This window comes from Tachysurus fulvidraco, chromosome 11 (genome assembly GCF_022655615.1).
Source record: "Tachysurus fulvidraco isolate hzauxx_2018 chromosome 11, HZAU_PFXX_2.0, whole genome shotgun sequence".
NCBI classification, from domain to species: domain Eukaryota; kingdom Metazoa; phylum Chordata; class Actinopteri; order Siluriformes; family Bagridae; genus Tachysurus; species Tachysurus fulvidraco.
Window position 1 is genome coordinate 11,944,557 of NC_062528.1, and position 22,923 is coordinate 11,967,479.

Here is a 22,923-nt window from a genome sequence, read left to right on the forward strand (position 1 = left end):
TGTCCCACATGTTTCAGAAATTAACTGCGTTACAATCAACGTGTGTTCACGATTCACGTGCGCTTAACATGAGTACTAAAAGATGTGTTGTCACTGCTAAAAGTTTAACAGAAGTATTCTGTGCTTTGAGTAGCTTTCCACACAAAAAAAGCACAAAATCTTTGCAAGCCGCATTACAAATTAAAAAAATTAACTGTTCGCCGTTTTTCCTGATGCTATCGGGGAAGTGTTTCTGCTCCTTGAAGGCAAAGGGAATAAAGAGGAGCTTCTTCCTGCAGTCCATTTGAGATCAAAACCACAAGAACACCTAGAGCTCAGAGGTTTCTACACTTACTTTTTGTCTTATAACACTAACTACCTCAGCCGGACTGTAGCACAGTTCAGTTTCAAATTTCACAGAAAATCTGCACACATGTTGCGCACATTCTGCACTTTAAAACAATATTATGTTCGGTTTCCTTTCATTCATATCAACATATCAGTAATTGTACTCATGTGCTAAATTTATCTATGTTTCTGTAGCTTCACTCACTCCACTGCACTGCACTCTATCTGACACAAGCTAACTGCACATGATAATTATGTCATGGATCTAATTGTTAACTGTTGAACGCTCTTCCTCGTGTTAATAGACATTAAAGTTTTTTCACAAATGTTTAGACAAATAATAGAAGGAACTATTCCTACACTGTAAAACATTGAAGATGGTTTAACTCAGAAACGAAAAAAGTTCACCTGCCGTAAAACACCAGTAACCTGTAGTCGAGTCACAAGTAGTCATGACAATGGATTCCGTTAAGTTCAATATGTAGAACTTGTCGTGGCAATTGGATTTTATGAAGAAATCCGTTTAGATAACTTAATCAAGCTTTACATTCTATCTATCACGTGAACGTTTGTTAGCTAAGATGGCGTCACGCTTGTGGCAGCCGGTTACAGCAGCTACCAGATCTTGAGTCCGGATTTCACTGTTATGATAGAACACAAGCCTTTATTTTGTCACATATACAATACAGCACAGTGAAATTCTTTCTTCACATATCCCAACTTTGGAGGTTGGGGTCAGAGCACAGGATCAGCCATGATACAGCACCCCTGGAGCAGAAAGGATTAAGGGCCTTGCTCAAGGGCCTAACAGTGCTGGGGCTTAAACCCCAATCTTCACCAGAGCCTTAACCACTTGAGCCACCACCTAAGCAATGACAAGGGAAAGACAGCTGATGTCTTGGAAGTGTATTCAAAAAAAAAAGTAAAGAGGATTAAAACCACCAGAAATATTCATACTTAAGTCGACATATACTTTGGTATACAGCATTGTTTTCTAAGAGAAGGGCAGGTTTGCATAAAAATGAGGCACTGGGTGATGATATGAGCTTTCATATATCAATCATCTGAAATCTAGAAAAACAAGACGCTTTTGTCCTACCTTCCTACTGAAAACTTGTGTAAACAGCTGGCTTTGTGATGGTAGAGAAGATAGAGGTTTCCAGAACAGAAGGTGTTGCATCAGATTTTTCCCACTTTGCCTTCCTTCTCTCATTCCACACCAAAGAACGACACTTTACCGAAACTCAGTGAGATCAATCTGTTCAAGATCATATAGTAAGTCCCAGTACACTCACAACAATTGTGTCTAATTACTTTTTTTTTTGGTGACTCCAATATGGAGGTCTTCACTTCAGGGGAATGCTCTGAACATCTGTGAGTGATGGTGCGGTTTGGAGGACAGAATGTTGAATGCTGTCATTAAGACGGCTGAAGGGGACACTAAGCCCCGGCCTCCTCTCTCGCCCGCCTCCAGCCAGCTGTTTGGAACGACGGATGACAACCACCTGCTGCGGAGGGAAATTAGAACTCGTGTCCGCTTTGTTCCGCTCCTTTTGAACGAGGTTCATCGTTCACTCCCTCATTGTGGAATTGTGCTCTTGAGGCTGCAGCGCAGACGGATTGGTCAGCTCCTCAATGGCGTCGGGTAAAATGACAAATCTGTCTTTTCCTCTCAGCCTGCGAGGGGGCAACTGAGGCATATCACGTCTCCGGTTCCTCTACGCGGCCTTGAAAATGTTTACCAGGACAGCCAGAAATGTAAGATTGACTCGCAATCGGTGTAAACAGGTACAGTCCATCTTTGTCTTAATCTGTTCAAGGTGACATTCATAGGGCTACGCTGCTCTTGTTGGAAACTTTCTGGAAAGAATAAATCAGTCCCCCAAAATAGTATTTATTTTAATGGATCGTGAATGTTGTTAATTTCCAAGGGTCTCCGCTGTCTGGGAAAGAAGCCAAGCAAGTGTGTGCTCTGGCTCAAAGCTTGAGCTGCTAGGAGACTCTGAAAGTATCATTTCCTGAAGTGTCATACACAATACGCTTCCTTATAAACAGTTATATATCATTAGCGTGACAGGAGATGTGCTGTCTTCTGTCAAGGCTATTTCGCCAGCGCAATATTGAGGAGCTTTGTTAGAAATCTCTTTACAAGGTGCGCCGTATACCTCATGCTAAGACGTAGAACGTCTTCTCGGGTTTTGTGTCGCTCCTTAAAAATAAATAGCATCCGAAGCGAGCTATTGTTCTTTCTTTTATTTCTCACCTCCTCCTCTCTAATCATTCGAGCAACAAGAGGGGATAGCATCCCTGCTGTCTGAGACGCCCACTGTGAATAGGAACATGATATGAGGAGATGGTTGACCTTGGCTTCTCGCTAGACTACACTGCAGGAGCTATCTCTTTCGAGGATGAACCCGACTTCCCTATTGTGTATTCCTGAGCTGAAAACGTTCCTCTGTGGCAGGTACGCCGACGTCTCATCAGTGGTGGCCGCTGAGCCCCCTAGAGATGATTTCAAAGTTTGTTTTGGGGAAAAAGTGGGTAAACGTTGGCATTTCAGTTAATTAGGACTGCATCTTGGCAAGTCCTTCAACGTTTCCTTGTGTGCTTGACTCATACAACGAGAATGCTCGTGGAGAGCTTGCTGGCGCACACACACACTATTCCACACACACTGCCGGCATGCAGCAGATCTATTTATCTATTCGATCTGCCTCATCCAGTTATCCAGCTCTTCTCCTCCATCTAGCAAACTGACATAGCAGAACCACACCATTGTTGACACTCATTTAAAAGGACATGCCCTTTCGGTAAGGCTGCGTCTCATAGTGAATACTGTCTAATTATTGAGCGTGCGTGTAAGTATGTGTGTGATGGGTTTTTTTTTTTTCTCCTTCTGATGTGTCTCTCGAACGCTGGCAGACTTCCACTACGGCTCCCAATGCGGCGCTCTGGGCTCCAGTAAGTGCGACTTACACACTCGTTCTCCGCCATGTAAGCACAGTAATTGTATATGATGCTCAATACCTTCGAGGCTTCATTAAAGCTTTACATCAAGCCACAGTTTGGAGAGAAAAAACACTGCAAGCTTCTACCTTCATCTAAACACACAAAGTAAGTAGAGACCAAAAAACAACTAAAAAACAAGGCCATTACCAAGAGTTTTTGAAACATTTGAAGCACAGGAGGTAGATATCCCAGTGGGATATTGTTTTGTGTCAATTTTTGTTACCCTAGCACCGTATTATGTGACAGTACGCTAACGAACAGGCAGCTCTCCACAAAATCAGTACCCATGCTGTTAGAGCAATCAGGAGATGCTTATAATTTTCTCTTTTATCTTTTTTTGTCCTTTACCAAACTCATATTATCTGTTTTCACACTGAGTCATGCTCGTTTTTGCATCCACTGCTTCTGCTGGTGTGACATGAGAGTCTTGGAAGATGAAGGCTCCAAAGTTAAAACAACAAAAAAAAAAAAAACGTTCACAACAATCTGCAGTTTGAACTGCGGGCCGCTAATCCAACTGTTTGGGTTTTTTTGAAAAGCAAGCTAGCTTAAAAAGAAGCTGTCAGTTCAAACAGTGGCTTTGCTCCTGGAAGACTTTGGGAAATATCAGTTACTGGCATGCTTTCAGAAGCCCTGAACCCAGCAGAGGTGTCAGTCCAGGAGGTGACCTGAAAGGTGAACCTTTATTTTAGAGCCACATCTTGGAATCTGCCCTTATGGCTGGAGGATCACAGGAAACCCCCTGAGTCCACAGTTATTACCACTCCAAGAGCACCACCACAGGTGAGCAGGTGGCTACTAGCTGAGGGCTGAAAATGCCAAGGTTTCCTTGGTAATAGCCTTTATGTCCCCTGTTAAATCCTAATAGTTGTGCACGCTGATTTCATTGGCACACTCCATGCCAAGGAAGTGCTGGAGGAGATTGCAATCTACGCTGCTTCAGGCACAGAGAGACCATCTGAAGCTAATCTGATAGAGTCACTCAATGCAGTCGATGGGGCTGAGCCAAAAAGCCCTGGCAGATCTTCGAGAAAGATCTTCATATGTGGGCAATGGCATTGGAGAGAGAAGCGTTTTACTTTTACACTCCATCCCATCATCTTACTTCTACAGCTTGCACACCCTCCAATAGAGCCCAGATTGAGGCGTGCTATCTCTCATGTTAGCAGGGCCTGCAAATCCTCTTCAATCATGGTCAATCTTCTTAAAATAGCTGCTCCTTTAAACAGAAGTGCCTGGCCAGAAAGCCGTATCTACACACTACCCAATGACTCAGTTCAAAGGAAATCAAGCCAATCCATGCTTATCCAGAGGAACCCCATTTGAAAGATTTAGCTAGATAAAGCAGAAGCAGGAGCCAAGGCAAGTAGCAATGACATTATGTCCGCATGAAAAGGGTATAGAACTTTAAGAGAAAATCTAGATACAATATGACAAAAGAGAATAACTTCGCATGTTAAAAAAAAAAAAGATTTCGTATTATTCTTGAGTGACGGATGTTCATTAAAATGTTCATCAAGACTCATATAATTAATGAGATTAAAACAGATTTGACAACAATTGTCATTAGAAATGATATTATTGAGAATAACTGAGTAAAAAGAAAATCCCAGCTTATCGGTGTGGTCTGAGACGTCCAGAGCATGCTGTACACCACGCTAGACTTATGCATGTGGAACATATTAGCCCACAAAGAGAATAAGTATAAAATTCCCCAAACTGTTAGTTAGTTTTTTATTCTCTCCTGATGATTTCTCTGATGTTGCATCATGTTTGTGTCCTTTATAAAATGGCAGCGAGTCTGACTAAGTCAAAGTTACATGGATGAACCTGTTGTTCTCTTTGTTCCTTGCACATAAAAGACAGTGTTGAGGTCTAGACAGCGACTCCCTTTTTGCATGTCATGTATTAACTGCAAGGTTTTGAGTGCACTGCACTTACAGAGCAACAAATAGCCCATGTCACATATGTGTGTCTGTCTGTTTAGTCTCTTTAAGTGAGTGACAAACTGTTTGATTGTGTGTTTGACTCTCATATGACGGTCTGCTCATCCATCCATCTTTCTGTCCATACATCCATCCCTCCATCCTTCCCTCCATCCATCCGTCCATCCATCTGTCCCTCTTCCCCTTATCCATCCATCCATCCATCCATCCTTTCATCCATTTGTCCATCTAATCCCTCCATAAATCTATTAATTCTATCCATCCCTCCATCCATCTGTCCATCCATCTGTCCCTCCTTCCCCTCATCCATCCATCTGTCCATCCATCCATCTGTACATCCATCCCTCCATCAATCTATCCATTCTATCCGTCCATCCATCCATCCATTCATCCATCTATCCAATCATTCATCTGTCCATCCTTCCCTCCATCTATCCATCCTTCTGCTGTAAACTACAGTTAACATTTTTATAAATGTTTCCAACCAGAAAAAGTTTCATAATTTAAAAACACGATCGTGTCCTCAGGGAACATGTAGTTTGGCAGATAAAAGTAATCAGGTACAAATAATGTGTGTTAAAGTTACAGCATAGTGCAGCATCACGGCACCATGTGACACGTAACCCGAGCACGAGCGTGCTGTGTTTAAACACTTACCAAGTGAAGCGTATTGTTTCACTAAAGTCAACAGAAAACTTGAGATGAAAATGAAAACATACTACACATGAGCAACCTTTAGAGACTGGGAATATAACCTGATCATATGGAGCGCATCACCCTTTGCCGATGATGTTTTTAGCTTAGTAATACTTAAACTACTTTATTACAGTGTTCTAGTATAGACGATCACTGATAAGAAATTTCGAGATCAATGACCTAACAAAAACCAAAGCTTTCTTTGGTTTTCTTTCAAATCTCATTAAGTTATTTCAAGTTTCAGTTCTGTGCTAAAAGTAAATCAGGTCATGAAGCTGGTGGAATCAGATCACATTTATAAAACCGTCCATCCGCCCGTCCTTTTTTTGCAGGCGCTTATCCTACACAGGCTTGTGGGGAACCTGGATTCTGTCTCGGGGACTCAGGGCACAAGGTGGGGGAAGACCTGGTTGACAATATCTCACACACACAAACACACACACACACACACACACACACACACACACACACACACACACACACACCTATTCACACACTACTGACAGCTCAGAGATGCCAATAAACTTACAATGCATGTCTTTGATCTTTGGAGGAACCCCTCAAAGCACAGGGAAAACGTAAACTCCACACACACACACACACACACACACACACACACACACACACACACACACACACACACACACACACACACACACACACACACACAAACACACAGGGCAGAGGCAGGGCTCAAACCCCCAACACTGGAAAAGCCAGGCAAACATGCTAACCACTAAGCGAGCGTGCCCCCCGTTTACAATATACAGCATCTCAGAGAGTTCAGCTCCTCTGTTCCTGAAATCAGCTTAGTACACAGGCGCTTTGAAGAACAAGCAATCAGTAAAAAGAGAGATTAGCAGGTTAGATTAACTTACGGGAAAGCTTTTTAATCAAGACCAAATACGTAAAAAAAAAAAAATATGTGAATCCTTCTTCTGATGAACACGTGGATTTCTACCTTATTGCTTATTAACTTTTCGAGAACAAAAGCATCAAAGCCAGAGGGGAAAAAACACAATCGAATGTAACAGAACTCTAGGAAATGTACTGTGTAAATGTTTAATAATGAAGAAAAAAGAGCAGCTGTGAAAATAATTGCCTCTACGTCGCAAATATCCGTCTTTTATTTCGATAAAAGCCGCGCCGTCTGATAAATAAAAAGGCTCTTAAATGCAACGGTAGGCTAACAAGTGAAGGCGGGTTACAAATGGTCAGTGTTACAGGGTGTGCACCACGAGCTTCAGAGAGCTGCTCCGAAAGGAGAAGAGGAAAGGAAGAAAAAAGCACAGCAGATAGAATTAAAATGGAAATGGCTGCCAAGAAGCTGTTTAACTTCCTATCCTCAAGTGGGCGTTTTAAAAATCGTCCCCCCTTGACTCTTGGATACATTGCCAATACTCAGAGCAAACAAAGGTCAGGGAGAATATTAAATCATTTGTCTCTTTTTCCCCAAACAGCATGCTCGGTTCACTTTCATTCCTGGAGCTTTAGAGCCCATAACCGCCAGTGATTTTGCTGCCTTTAAAGCTTTGCGGCAGCCCCTGGAGCTGAGGAGAAATCTTCGGGGTGCCTAGTCGGCTTTTTTTTTCTCATGGCAAAACTCTTTCAAAAGTACGCGCACACACACACACACACACACACACACACACACACACACACACACACACACACACACACACACACACACACACACCAACTGTTAAGACGACAGTCTGGGCTGCTCCCTTGTGCTCAAGACTATTTAAATAAAAATATTAACCTTCTGTGCGTTAAGAAACAGCTGTCAGAGGCAATTATAATTTTTTTTTTTACATTTTATTTGAATCTATTCAGGAACAATAAAGGGAAAATTCGGCAAAAAAGGAATTCCGCGAGAAAGCCGAGGTGTGAGCCGTACAGGTTTAAATATAAGGTGTAAGGTGTAGAGAGGTAAGAGATGGATTCCAAGTCTAACAGAGTCCAACCTATTGGGAAGAAAAAAAAAAGTGGGGAACAGACAAGAGATCAATCTTGAGCTCTGGAAGATCAGTGACACTGCTCATGGAGGGGGCAAGCGAATAACGGAGCTGTGGGCTGGCAGCCTGAGCCTGCACCAAAATCAATTGTGTTTTCAATCTTCACAAGAAGATTTGGTTTCACTGGTTGGCACAGACGCTATGAAAACCATTTCGAGAGCTTGTTAAAGAGTCTGTAGTGAAACAAACACAGTTGTGGGCTCGGCAAGGCAACCCGGCGAGGGTGGAGGGAGCGACGGAGCGAGAGGTGGGGAGTAAGCATCACCTCCGAACTAATCCTGCAGACAGGAGGGGAAAAAAGAATAAAAGGCAGTGCTTTTCCACTCCTGCTCTTTTCATCCCTCGCTAACTCCTCATTTGTTTCCCTCCTACTCTCCAGAGGGCACTGAAGAGCAGCGAGTTTAGGATTGAGTATTTCCTCCATCTTAAAGATTTTCTACCTTTTGTTATGTGGTTCCTGCTTGTGTGAAGCCACTGGGGTGTTACTCCTAACCTGCTCAGTGCAAAGAGAAACACGTCTGGTATTATGACTGCAGGGCTCACGGATAAGACTGCACCACATACACACCACACACTACAAAAGTTCATCATTGAGTTTTAATTAGAAAAGAAAAAAACTACTTCTTATACTGTATGTACTCAATGGCATATGCAAACACTACGCGGTATGCTACTGAAAACGCCTGTGAAAATCTATATTCAAGAGGAAAGAAGTGCTAATTAATGATGTAAAGGAAAATATATCATTGAAAGGTTATATAAGCAATAACATTACACCTTTAGCATGTTTGCACACTGTTGCCAGACACGTTTATGAGTGTTTATGTTGTCCTAGCGCTTGGCTGGATTACACTGTTTCATCAGTAAGGACATCTCTGGATGATCGCCAGCGAGACTCCGGCCACTGAAGCCGTACTGTGTTTTCACTCTGTGCCTCAGTGTGTATAGAGTGACACAGCCTCGGAGCTCCACTTCGGATAGCGAATCCATAAACACCCCCATTAAATGAGCTCATCAAATGAGACTTTAAGTGCCCAGTGATGCACGAAGCTTTGCGCTAGGTGCTAACAGAGCGGAGCACGCTTTTTATTACCTGCGCCTGAGGTGAATCGAAACGTTGTTATTAAATGTTAGCGGTTCACCAGGTATGTTAAATTAACACTGAGCTCTTTTGAACGCTGTCATTATGGAGAGCGCACACTCATTTTTTATTTTTTATTTCTTTCTTTTTGTTAATACGTGGCTCGTCTCTTCTCCGCACGTTTTTAAGGACTGATACAGAAATGTATGGCGTTACAGAGACACCAGGACGCAGCCAGGACGTGTAGACTAATCACCACCTGCTGCAGTTCAGCCGCTCTACTAAGAAATAGATACATTTACTATTCAATGGTGAACCTGGAAAAAATATCCGTTTTAAGGGTGATAGAGAAGCTGTTTCGGCCTTGCAACTGTGAAAAATGAAACGTTATTGTTTAGAAACAGTCTCATGACCTTACTGCATTTATAGTGACCTTGTCAGTCAGTGACATCATATCAGTGAAAAAAGACCCAGATTGAGAGAGCTTCTGTTTCTTGTTTTCTTGATCTTCAGGAAATTTGTATGATGCAACATTGCTGTGGAATCTTCAGACATTTCTTATTGTGAATTTGCAGGCTGAGTGAGCGCTTCAGATCGACAGCAGGAGGTCTGGACTCCACAGCAGCTTTTATTATCCAAGAACCGACCATGAGGTCTGACTGACATGTAAAGCGACCAATCACACTTTATTTGTTTTCTTTCGAAGCGTGAATAAGTCGATGCCACGACACGATGACAAAAACAGTCTGTTGAAAAAAAATTTGTGCGAATTAAAGAGTTTCTACGGTGAACTTTGTATTATTATTATTATAAATCCAGCACTTTGCTGATCCTCGTAAACAGTCACACTTGTGAAAATGACAGCTTTCTTCTTCCAAGAGCAAAATAGTGCGTCATCACGGCCATGTTTCCGGGTGGACCGTTAAAAATAGACACACATTTCCCAGAAGCCAAACCAATCAGATGACGACTTCAAAACTTCTAAAGTGTTTACATTTTATGTGCCAAATGCATCAGAAGTTCAGCCAAAGGTCCGTGGGTGTGTCCTGAGTCTAGACTGGGATGAGTGGGACAACCATCTACATATTTTAATAAACTGTAACGGACAGCTGACAGGAATGGAGTATTGAATCTAGAGATATTGAATACAATAAATAGGTATTTTATTGATTATTAGGAAGCTTTTATTATATTTAAAGTTCTCAATCTAAAATACGTACAAATCTTGTGTCCTGTGTTTAAAATATCTCTCGGCTTTACTGTACGTACTTATTTATAAATGGAAACTCAGTGGGACATGAAGTCCACCCTAATCATGGAATCTCCCTAAAGACTTCACACCCTTTGCCATGACCCCTGGCTGCTTAACTGATGAGCAGTCATGATGATCAAATAAACAATGAGACAATACATCTTTTATTCTCTATACCAGGGGTATCCAATCTTATCCGAAAAGGGCCGGTGTGGGTGCAGGTTTTCATTCCACCCAAGCAGAAGCCACACCAGAGTCAACTAAAAGCCGAGAACAGCTGATGAAACAGGTGGAATCAGGTGTGGCTTCTGCTTGGTTGGAATGAAAACCTGCACCCACACCGGCCATTTTCGGATAAGATTGGAGACTGCTCCTCTAAATGATAGTAATTTCATGCTGGCAGCACTGGCATACTAATTCTCTCTCAGGTCTCTCTCAGGTCTGTGTCCTCTTAGGGTAAAAGTTCCCCACGGCACAACACCCGCTCTGATATGAGCGAGGACACATGAGGCACAATGAACTGACTGTAGGTGGACTGTAGCACTGGCTTGGAAAGAACTCTCAGGCCAAATGAAACCAAAGTGAAGCTAAGAGAAGGACAGAGAAGTCCAGAGCAAGCATAAAGGACACAGGACAGACAGGAGAGGGAGCTGGAGAGAGGTGGCAGTGCTGAAGAGTGCCTTCAGCTTAGACAAATAAACACACTGTGCTTACAGAGGTGGTCCAAGCTGATTACAATAAACCTGCGAGTGAGTATAATCCATCTCCTCTAATTGGACACGGAATAAGCAGACTTTCTGCACAATCATCAGGACAAACACGGCTGTGCAATATATAAAATTCTCAGATATAGTGTCATATTTAACAGAGATTATGAGAAGTATTCAGAATAAGTATCAAAAATGACATATTCAAATGTTAGAACTTGCTAAAATATATAATGTAACTAAATTATTTCATCCGAATTGCTGAATTTTGATGATTTCTGAGTGAACAGGTAGTATTTTTAGAGCTGTATGCAAGCCTGCATGTGATAAAAGCCTGACACTTCCTCCCCTTCTCTTCATAAACCCACACCTCTGTTGAAATCATCCTGAGTCGTCTTTTGGGGAAACGGTTACATCTGTGGGCGGAGCTAAACTCTCTCGTCAACACAAGATTGTGGTTTTGGAAGTGAGGAATCTAGTTGAATAATGGATCATGTTGTGAGTTAATGTTTGGAGTTGAAACCATTGGCGATAGGTTTCATTAGCACAAAGAGACGGGACGTAACAGTGACGCAGTTTCGGCTCTAAACACCTACGTGCAAGGATTTTTCTGGATCTGTAGAGGTGTGAATTCAATGTGTCTTAGGCCTCCTAGTAATTCTTAAAGAAGTGTGTGTGTGTGTGTGTGTGTGTGTGTGTGTGTGTGTGTGTGTGTGTGTGTGTGTGTGTGTGTGTGTGTGTGTGTGTGTGTGTGTGTGTGTCGGTGTGTGTGTGTGTGTGTGTGTGTGTGTGTGTGTGTGTGTGTGTGTGTGTGTGTGTGTGTGTGTGTGTGTGCGAGAGAGAGAGAGAGAGAGTGTGAGTGTGTGTGTAAGCTGTCATGGAGTAGAAAAGGGGTTCAGGAAGAGCACCGCATCCGAAGAGACAGATTCTGTGACCTTCCTGCCCCATGCCACCTGCTGTCCTCCCAGGAAGCTCTCTCTTTGCCTGCAAAGGCACTATTAATTGGCCTACTCTCTCTCTCTCGCTCTCTCTCGCTCTCTCTCGCTCTCTCTCGCTCTCTCTCTCACACACACACACAAACCCCTTATCTCAAGCTAAGTATCAGCTTATCCCACAGCAGTATGGCAAATCTTTGTGTAGGCAGACATGCAGAGTCATCAGGGAAGGGCTACAAAGTAATATACAGCCTTCTCATCTCAGAAAACTAATTCAGAAAACCCAGACAGGCCCCCACACACCACACACACACACACACACGCACACACACACACACACGCACACACACTTATCCCAAACAACTGCCACAGATACCCAAAGATTTCAATTACTACATTTCTTTTTTTCTCGCACCAAAGACATCTCTCTTCGTGAGATTAGTTTATTCCTAGTTTAATTGAGGAGACAGTTCATTAAACCAAGACATCTTTCTCCAACTTAACAACAAACAGCACCACTAATGTGACACCTACTTAGCCAGGAATCAGGCAGTCCATTCCAATAAATTACCTACTCAGTTTGGCAGACAGTGAGACGCGGCCTTCGATAACAGGCGCGGTTTCAGCTAAGTGTGAAAATATAGCCTTGTGACCTGAGAAGCAATAGATATCAGAAAAAACACTGCAAGCTTAATCATTGTTCTGGACAGCACTAGTTCACTCAAAACATCTCCGTGAGCCAATTACAAGTGTGCATAAAACATGTACTTGATCCAACCAACACACATCTGGCTGATTAAACAGACAGGCCGGCCCTATGTACACGGACTGCTCTTAAATGAAAGAAACCGCAATCCTGTGTCTGTCTACTGACCAGTGAGTGTTGAAGTTCTGAGTCTAACAGCTGTGTGTGAGCTCTTACATCTGGACCAGCCACTTTGGCAATTTTATCTAGACTTTATATAGAAGCTAAAGGGAAAGTTTTCAAGCATAAAAGTTGCAGATGAAAGGAAGCGTTTCCCAATCAGCAAACACTGGGTCTTACCTTGCCAAACTGTTCGAAATACTGCTTCACATCTTCGACTACTGTGTTAGCTGATAATCCGCCTACAAATATTTTCTTTGTTCTTGTGACCATCTGGAAAAGAAGAGAGGACAAGAGATTAAGCCCATGTGAAAGCATTTTAGTGCAGACTTCAAAATAAAAAAAACAGACAACAAAGAGAGCTGGAGGACACTGCAGCCAGAAAAGAGTTGAGAAAGGAGCGCTTCTGGTGTCGTCCGCTGGGAGTATGCAGAGGTGGCACGGTGTGTTTGGCTGAGGGTGAAAAGTGCACAGGGACTGGCTAACACCTCTCCTACACCCAGATTTAACGCTTTTTTGTTGTTGTACACCTGAGCTGTGAGTGCTAAAGTTCATCTTATTGTGCAAAAACTGGGACAGACACTTACTTTCTTATCAGCAAGAAGCAACCATTAAAATGCACCAGTGGAGCAGTGAAGTGGTTTGATGGACCTTTAAAGACAAGCTAACGGCGACGAAAGAAGCAGCCGTTAAAAAGTATCAATTCTTGAAGCTACATCATGAACGATACCAAGAAAATGTGTGGTTACCGATGTCATGCTTAAATAACAGGAACGTTACTCCAAACACAATTAACTCGCTCTGCTGGCGAGACGTATGGTGCAGGGAGCCAGGACTTCTCCCGCAGTACGCTTAATTGTGTTGAGAGTTTGAGTATTGAGGATCACGCAGCTCACCTCTCACACAGGGCAATGATAACAGCTAACAAGAGAGCTCCTTAAGCAGTCATAAGGCTCCTTTTGAGGTTTAAAAAAAAAAACATGCTATATCTTGCCTTCTGTCTGGTCAGCATTGATATCTGGCAGCCTGGATAGCAGAGACGCCCAGGCAGAAATAAAGAAGATGGTTGAAGACAAAACAGGTTGAGAAGTATAGAGCCATTTATAAACACAAGTCCTATCCATCCTATGCCGTCTTTGGCAACTGAAACGCATACCCTGTGCCCTTGTCTTGGCTGTCTGCCACCCCAACATATTTCACAGTGTTTTTAACTCTCATCTGTAGCCCTCCATGGCTAATCCATCTGTCTTTTTGCCCCTGTCGTTTTGCGGAGGCTCAGGCTGCGCGACGTGTCGAGGAAGAGCCGCGTTTTTAGTGCTGTCTTTATGTCCTCTGACAGCACTGGCTCGTGGCTGATGGGATTCCTCAAGCCCAGGAACAACGCAATTACTCTGTCCATTTCTCTTCACGGTGACAAGACAACAGCAGGCCTCTGCGTTTTCTTTCCTCTCCGGTTCTAGCGGCGCTCCCTAGGGACCAGGCTGCAGCTCTGCCTCGCAAGCACAGAATCCTACTGCTGCTGCTGCTGCTGCTCGCTGCTTGCACATTTGCATTCAGACTGCTGGCCAAGATTATGAACAGCACGATGAAAGCAAGCCAGTCAGCGCTGTAGCCTTTCTGAGATGACATGCTGACATGTAGGGATGCTTGCTGACTCATCAAGTCAGGACAGCGAGCCCTGTCAGCCATCTGTTATAAAGATCTCGGGTCTGAACTCGGAGTGATATCTAACACGCACCAATCAAACCTGACAGCATTTCCTGCTAAGCACTACATAAAAGCTAGATGGGGAGAGGATGGGTACTAAAGGAACCGGACCATCGCATGCCCAAACAATTCAAAGAGCAACCCTTACTCGTACATCCCAGGCCTCCTTTTACATGCCTCCGCTGACGTCTCCTTATTTGTGCAAATTTGAAAAAACACTCTGCCAGCCACAAATGTGGGTTACCTGGCTGTAACTGTACATGGTAGAAGGGCAGACCTGGTCTATGCGTCAGTGAAGGGATATGGAGTGAGGACACAGAGTGACAGCTGGGAGGTGAGAGAAGATTTTAAATCTGCCACTATCTTGGGGCCATAAAAATTCAGCAAAGAACATCTATGAATATGAAAAAAAGAGAGCGCCTGGCACTGGGCTGATATATTAGAATGGTGCTACACTAGAGGTGATAGAGAATAAGCAGTGCTTAGAGATATGTATAGATTTATGCAGAGAGGCAGAGCGTGTTGCTCTCAGTCGAGTAGTGCTGACGCTGTTTCAGCCCCGTCATCTTCCCCGAGCAATGCCTGATGCGCCTCAGCATGCCTCGAAAACATTCCGTGCCTTTTCTCCCGGCAGAGTGACAGCTGCCAGAGAGCCGTCGAGATCGAGAGAGAGAGAGAGAGAGAGAGAGAGAGAGAGAGAGAGAGAGAGAGAGAGAGAGAGAGAGAGAGAGACTGAGTGAGAGAGAGAGAAAAAGAGAGAGAGAGAGAGAGAGAGAGAGAGAGAGAGAGAGAGAGAGAGAGAGAGAGAGAAGAGGGGGGAAGAGTTGCACTGCAGGATGCTGAAAGGGGTGAAGCGAGTGCACAAAAATTTATAGGGAAAAAAATTTAATCGACTGAATCAATACCATGATTCATGGGATAAGTTAAATTCAGCACTACCGATAAATTTGTTGTTGTTTTTTTCAACAACTGCTTCATCTATCATTTGCTTTTCAGCCTGAGATGCAAATGTTGTTTGCATTTTCTAAGAAACAGCCACAATTTATTGTTAGTGTCTGTCTACTTGACTGAGAGAAGTGGATGTGGTCTTCTGCTGCTGTAGCCCATTCACCTCGGGGTTCAAGCACTCTGAGATGCTTTTCTGCTCACACTGGACGTAACAAGTGATTCTTTAAGTTACTGCATCCTTCCTGGCAGCTCAAATCAGTCTGACGCTATTCTTCTCTGACCTCTCCCATCAACATGTCTTTTCCACCTGCAGATCTGCTGCTCACTGGATGTTTTTACACTGAGTTACACTGTGTGATCTATTCTCCAGTTTCTGAAATACACAGAATCAGCCTGCCTGGCTCCGACATCCATGCTGTGGTCAAAGTCATTGAGATCACATATTTCTCATGTTGGCTGTGAACACTAACTGATGCTCTTGATATTAACCTTAAAGCCCAAACCAAAAAAACCTTTATAAAACACAGATTAGGTTACAAATTTTCTTCTTTTTTTTTTTTGGATTCTTCTGCCTTGATCAATTGTTGAAATCATCTAAGATTAAAAAAAATTCAACCTTAATCGGCTGTGTTATCATGACTGGGTAGTTTTAGTACTGAAGTAAAGTCAGTGATAAAAAAACAGCACAAACTTGAGCCAAAGTATAAGTTAAAATGCAACCAAGCTCCATCTTTAAATCTGTCAGAGCCTGATGTTGCAGAATCTGACCCTACAGCTGGCTTGAGGTTCAAATGTTAGCTGTGACAAGTGGTAGTTGAGACAAGGGCTTTTAGAGAAAGCAGCTGGCCAAAGAACAACAGGGTCTCTGCACGTCCGCTTTTATTACTGATCGTACCAAGAGTAATTAGCATTCACCTCTGTGCATTTTCTCAAAAGATAGAGAGCGAGGTGGTCTCCTTCTTCATGTGCCTCAGTGCGCTTTCACCCCTATTAATACATTTGTAGAGTTTATGACGTTGATACTTTTGGTTTGTTTTGCTTTCACACTCCACGTTTTAAATCTGTTTCTTTCGCTCTTTCATTCTTCGCTCAGAAACATTGTGAAAGCGGTAAACAAAACCTCTGCTAGAACCAGAAGAATCTAATCCAAACAAATGACTGAAGCAGATTCTATAAACTGTTTGTCTAAAACATTTTGGGTATCGATTCCATCTTTTATTTTCTCTTCTTTTTCATCTGTCCAAATATGTAGAGCACTGTTTAGAGCCACATCTCCGTCAGTCAGTGCATCGCAAGTCAGTTTAGCAGCTCACATCTACAGATAGATAGATAGATAGATAGATAGATAGATAGATAGATAGATAGATAGATAGATAGATAGATAGATAGATAGATAGATAGATAGATAGATAGATAGATAGATAGATAGATAGATAGATAGATAGATAGATAGATAGATAGATAGATAGATAGATAGATAGATAGATAGATAGATAGATAGGCGCTGCTCACAACCAGTGCTAGAGTTCGCTTGGATCCGGGTCGGGATCATGTCTCTCAGTCGGGTGTTGGAGCGCTCGTTTTAGTGTGCGATTGCTGTGTTCTCACCTTCCTAAATAAACCACACGCAGTGTGAAACACACCAAATGCAATAAACTCCATCCACTATTCATACAAACAAAGAAAACATCCACCAGCTACGGTTAGAAATCTTTTTTTTTTTTAACTGCTTTTATCCTACACACCAGGAAGCATGTTTTTTTGTATAAGATTTGTGCACTTCAAGCTCCAAGTGTGCCGTGCACCATGCTCCAGAATTCCCCTGGCCAGGAGAGGATCTTTTCCGGCTCGGCGTGACAGAAGTGGAGGGGTAGATGGTACAAGTGACAGCAAAGTTTATTTATCTGAGCCACAATAAAATGAATCGAGACGTATCCTGCAGCCCAAATTGAAGGAATGTGATACGGGTGACAATTTAATATTGCATCTCCTCTCCTTTGGGCACAAATAGATCTAATTAAGATCTTTCATTAGATGCGCTGCCGCCAAACCCGCCCTGAAAACATGGATCCTTATCAGAGCACAGGACAATCGTGGGGATGAAGACACACCAAATCAAGTTATACACCAGCACAGAGAACGAGAGAGAGAAGAGAGAACAAGAGAGAGAGAAATATGAGTCACAGAGAGAGGGAGAGGATGAGAAGGAAAAAACAGTTTGACAGATGACAGAATAAAGGTTACTTAGAGTTTAACAAAGAACAGAAGTCTTGTTCTCATCTAAACACCTGATGAGCGTCATGTAGAGTGCTGCCTCTCCATCTTCTCTCTTCAGCTAAGAGAGCGGTAAAGAGGCATGCACTGTTATATTTATGTTTATTCTGTCTTCCTGATTAACTGCATTGCGGCCTCTCAGTACTGATTGCGGTTGACTAACATTGGTCCTTTCCCTAAAATAAGCCTGTAAGCCTGAGACAAGAGATGCTCTTGTGATCTGACGTGGAGGCTTTTTTTTTTAATCAGAGTCCTCTCTAGCCGCCATTTTCCTGGCTTGATGTCCCCTGATTAGAGTGAGATAATGAGCCTCCACTCCACCCTCCTCCCTCACACCCCCCCATCTCCCTCCAAGGCCTCTTCATCATCTCAAATCACACATTCAACTGCTGATTGCCGGCTTCTTGTACCTTCGTTTGAATCACACGCTACGGGTGACCAGGCAGAGAGAAGACGGCAGTCGGGAACACCGACTACCACGCTGAGAATTCAGAATGTATTTTGTTTTGTCCCTATGTCACTTGTTTGACTGACAGCATCTACTTCACTTGCCACTTTCTATTTCGCCGCTGTCGAAATTTCGCCCGCCGAGCTCCAATTTGTACACATTTTTTGAAATGTGGAATTTCAACACTGACATTCCAATGTGCTAGGCCAAACAGGCCGGCGCCTCCTCGGCTGCAGCTAACCCTGATTGACAGGCGAGGTGGCGGTCTAACCGAGAGCTCAGATTAACTGATTAGTAACAATGGCTAAATCGCTGGATTTGCATGCTACGTTGCCGCCCTCCCCCTCCCCCCCATCAGTCTCCTATCTGTGCCATTTCTCCAAGTAGGCAGCTTTATTTGATCCACTGTAATTGCGTCTTATCTATACCCGTCTCTGAGGTGCGCAAACAGAAGCTTATTCATGAGCTGCAGCTTTGCGGTTACCTCATCATGAAATAATAACCAAATAATCTAATGAAGTGTGTAAGGGTAAAAACAAGCAGATAGAACAGGTCCGGTTCTCATTACGCTGAGTATTTATAGAATGCTAATTTATAAGCGCAATGCTATTACACTGAGTTCATGATTAAAGGAAAGAAGCTTAGCGTGAATGATAGGCGTCAGGCCAAACAGGTCTGCAGCTAGCTTAGAGTAAGTACAGCCACGAGCACAGGAGATGCTCGCTGCCAGGGAACAGGTTAAAAGGACCTTTTCTTGGCCCCTTGTACACGTAAATGAGGCTCCGGCTTCCTCAATGGAAGATTCTTTAGAAGCCACTTAGCTCAGCCCCAGGCAGTTAAAACTCAAGTGTCAGACAGGTGTCCAATTATCTCCTTTCATTCTGGCTAAGGATGTAAATGTTAGCCTTTTAAAAACCTCTGTAGCGTTATTCTAACACATGACTAAAGTGACTTAAAGATGAATGTATAAAAAAAGGGGGAAGAAACTCTTCAACAGCTCATAATATCCCTAATAAGGTGAGAAGTTTTACTGCAGTGCTGTTGAATGCACGATTTGACAGAAGGTGTTGATTCCTTTTCTATAACATCTCACATTCAGCTGCGAGGTTCATATTAATGCGTACAATCTGACGCTGACAAAACAATAGGTTTTTCTATAGTCATATCTTACACGTGTGCTTTTACAGTGAGATATGTCTGTAGCTCTTTACAAGGACACTACATAGCATTCCTTAACATTGACTGGTAATTTAAAAAAAAATGCTTTATTGATAAAACACTGTAATCACTGACAAACTGCTATACACAACAATGTACTTGAGTGTCGTAAAAGCCTTCTGTTATTTTCCTATAACTTCTCATGTCTGTGTTTATTTTCTTACTTATTACTCTAGCAGCTTGTTGGTAATAAGAGAAATAAACCTGTAGGTGTGAACATCTCATGCTGACACACATTAGGTGTCATACTGATTTTCATGTACAATGCCTCTTATCATAATAAGAAGTGAAGCTACTTAAAGGTAGATATAAAGAAATGTTGTGTTTTCAGTGCAGAATTCCTTTCCAGAGCAGTACAGTAGTGATCTGAGGAAAGCCATGTGCAATTCAGTTCTTAACAAAAAAAAAAAGGTGCAAATGTGAACACAAAAAAATCGGATTTTTCAAATGGTTTGATTCAACCTGATTTGAATCCAGATTTCTCGGCTTATTATTCAGGTTCATTTTTTGGCATTCGGTGCAGAATAGGTGAGGAGAGAAGATGGGTTTACACCAAAGATGGTCAGACGACTAGCTGAATTTCACCTGCCCTGCACTACAGGTGTGTTTACAGTACATCTGCTCCTATCAGATCAGTCTGATATGCAGCGAGTCTAAAAATCAGCCCTAAGCCACAATGACTTCTGTATGTGGTCCTACACAGACAGTTGTGTATAATGAGAACAGTCAGCTCTTTTACTCTTTTTACTCTTTTTTTTTTTCTTTTAAATTACACCACACACAGACTGCTGGCTCCTTTCTCACAATCACGCCTATCTTGACAAGGCGTGCCAGTAATAGCAGCAAAAGCTATGCGTTTGGCATATTTTCGACCGACCTCTAGACTAGATCATCTGTTTTAAGAAGGTTTGTGCTGCTGACTTGTACATTTTGTAGACACGCACGTGTGTGACAATGCTGAATACAAAAATGTCTGTTCACACGAATGGCACAGAAGTCAACACAGAGGAAAACCCGAAGCGATTAAGTCTGAATTAAGAAAGAAGGCTTGTGAAATAAAAGGGTCCTGATGACTGGTGACTGACAGGAACTGGGTCAGTCGTCCTAATAAGTATGTCAGGTCTATATTGTGGCTTCTTGTGACCCTTGGGCACAAAATAACTATATAATCATTACAATCATGCATAAAGCACTGAATGAATGTCAAGGGTCATACATAGATCAGCTTTTAGTGTGTGGACGCTGAAACCACTCATGACATCATCCTTTATGTGTGGGGGAAAAAGCTGGCTATCTTAAAAAAGCCTAATCTCACACAAAAAGGTGGGTCTCATAAGCAGCCTGTAATGCGTTTTAAGGCTTTATACACTCATACTCCTCGAAATGAGAACGTTGCTTATAGCTCTAATCTAGTAACACGGCTGTAAAATGACTTACAGGTTTTATCTATAGCTCGCATGTCCGCCCAGAAAAGAAGCACTACAAGAACAAATTGATGGTGTGCTTTCACACAGCCTCACGGAGCTTGTGTTCTCAGCATCGCACCACCCAATGCCAATATTCGCGTCTGACAAACTGTAGCAATACCTCCTCCACGGCTTTATCTTAATGATCTGATGTACTGTACACTTCAACCAAGAGTCGATAGATTATTGTACAGTTATGAAGATGGATGACAGCTGCTCATAGTTCCTTATAGGGCCCAGGAGATGGCTAGGCTGATACACCTCCTGCTTTCCATCCAGTGGACACACCCTGCATCTCAATGAGCACTCAGCCTTGATAAACAGTCTGCAGGAAGGAAAAATATATCCACATTAAGGTTGAGCAGCAAAAAAAAAAAAGAAAACAAAAAAACGAATGAGGAAAAAATGAGAACCTGCTCCTCAAAGCTATTCTGAAAAATTAATATGCTAATTAAGTGCTTGCTGGAGGCGAAATCTTGGAAACTTTAGCAGGGGAGTTATAAGCACTTAACAAATTACTTACACCATTACGCTGGAAGCCGTATACATTTTTAAAGTGACTATATTTTTCTGCTCGCCTTTCATTCTTTACAACAGCCTTTGCTATTTTTTGAAGAGATATCCTCCCCTGTTGCCATTTAAGAGTTTAAAATGGATATCAGACTTCAATGGTCTTGTCTGAAATATTGAACGCGGATCGAGCCGAGGAATTTATCAGCGCTCGCCATCGTTTTGGAGCTGACGACTCTCCTCCAGTGGAGCTTGCTGTTGTGAAATGGCTAAACTAATGCTGAAATTATCTTCAGCAGGCAAACGTGCGGTGATCTTCAGCCTACCTAATCTGCTCAGGTGGAAGAACAGCCGAATGCATCAGCATCCGTCTCACAGGCCTGCGTGCCGTCAGTTTAATACGAGCTCAGCGCGTGCATTTGATGTGCGTTACGCTACGCTAAGGATTGAGCGCGTTTGTCTGAGCAAGATTTCTAACGCAAGAGTGCAGAAAATAGCCAGAAGCTATATCTAAGCTCCAGGCTGAGGCTCTGTATGTCTGTTAGAGTTATGCAGCCTTTTAATGAGCTTCACTGTCCACACCAGTATACCGTATTAACACTGCACTTGAAAGGTCACTAAGCAGGCAGATCCAAACACGCGGATTTCAGAGTTCATGACATTTTCTTTCCACTGGCCTTGCTGCTGAAAAAAAGTTCTCTTCTCGCTCTTTCTGTCTCACAAAATGTCCATCAAATACAAAAGCTTGGAGGGTAGAGCAAATATAAAATCACACACGCACACTCACACACACACACACACACACACACACACACACACACACACACACACACACACACACAATAGAATTGGAGGAAAGAAAAACAATATTGTTTCCTAATAAAAGTGTGCACAGCACATAAAGTGTATGTGTGTGTCTGTGTGTGTGTCTGTGTGTGTGTGTGTGTGTGTGTGTGTGGGTGGGTGTGTAAGACTGCCTGTGGGTAATTAGGGCCCAGCTGGCTGGCGGATGCCATGTGCTGAGAGGAGAACGGTCAGGTCTGCTCCAGTCAGCACACAGAGCAGTCCACTGTCCCACACAGTAGCTGCCCACACACTTTACTCAACACACTTTACTCAACACTCGCACACAACTGCACTACAGGAAACCACACATGAGCCCAGGCCATGCAACACAATAATATGACATTGATTATTTCCTGTTCCACATTGCTTTTGGCATAGATGACTATCTAGAGTGCCATCTAGAGGAGGGCGGATTTTCTACCTTTTCTGCCCTTCTTGCCATGCTTCCACAGTCTACTGAATCCCTGCACCATGTTTAGAAGATTAGTTATAATCAAATCCATGCAGGTAATCAGTTTTCCCTTAATGGAATCTATTTAGTTTCTACAGGCTGGTAGCCCCTGTCCACAAGTTTAGGGATATTTTTAAAAATGTATTTTTTTAACTTTGCTTTGCTTTGGCGTCCCATCCACATGAAAATGACACTGAATATGAGGGTCACTGAAACTTT

The 22,923-nt window shown here is 42.8% G+C and overlaps 1 protein-coding gene across 14 annotated transcripts in view; it reads right to left on the bottom strand.

The window, feature by feature from the left end:
- The window catches only part of msi2b (musashi RNA-binding protein 2b), a 237,049-nt gene that overhangs the window by 169,356 nt on the left and 44,770 nt on the right, over positions 1-22,923 (bottom strand). For all 14 annotated transcript variants that reach the window (XM_027148097.2, XM_027148086.2, XM_027148091.2 and 11 more), the window contains exon 6: positions 13,017-13,109. In XM_027148097.2, coding sequence (XP_027003898.1) covers positions 13,017-13,109 — 93 coding nt within the window. The remainder of the gene's footprint in view (positions 1-13,016; positions 13,110-22,923) is intronic.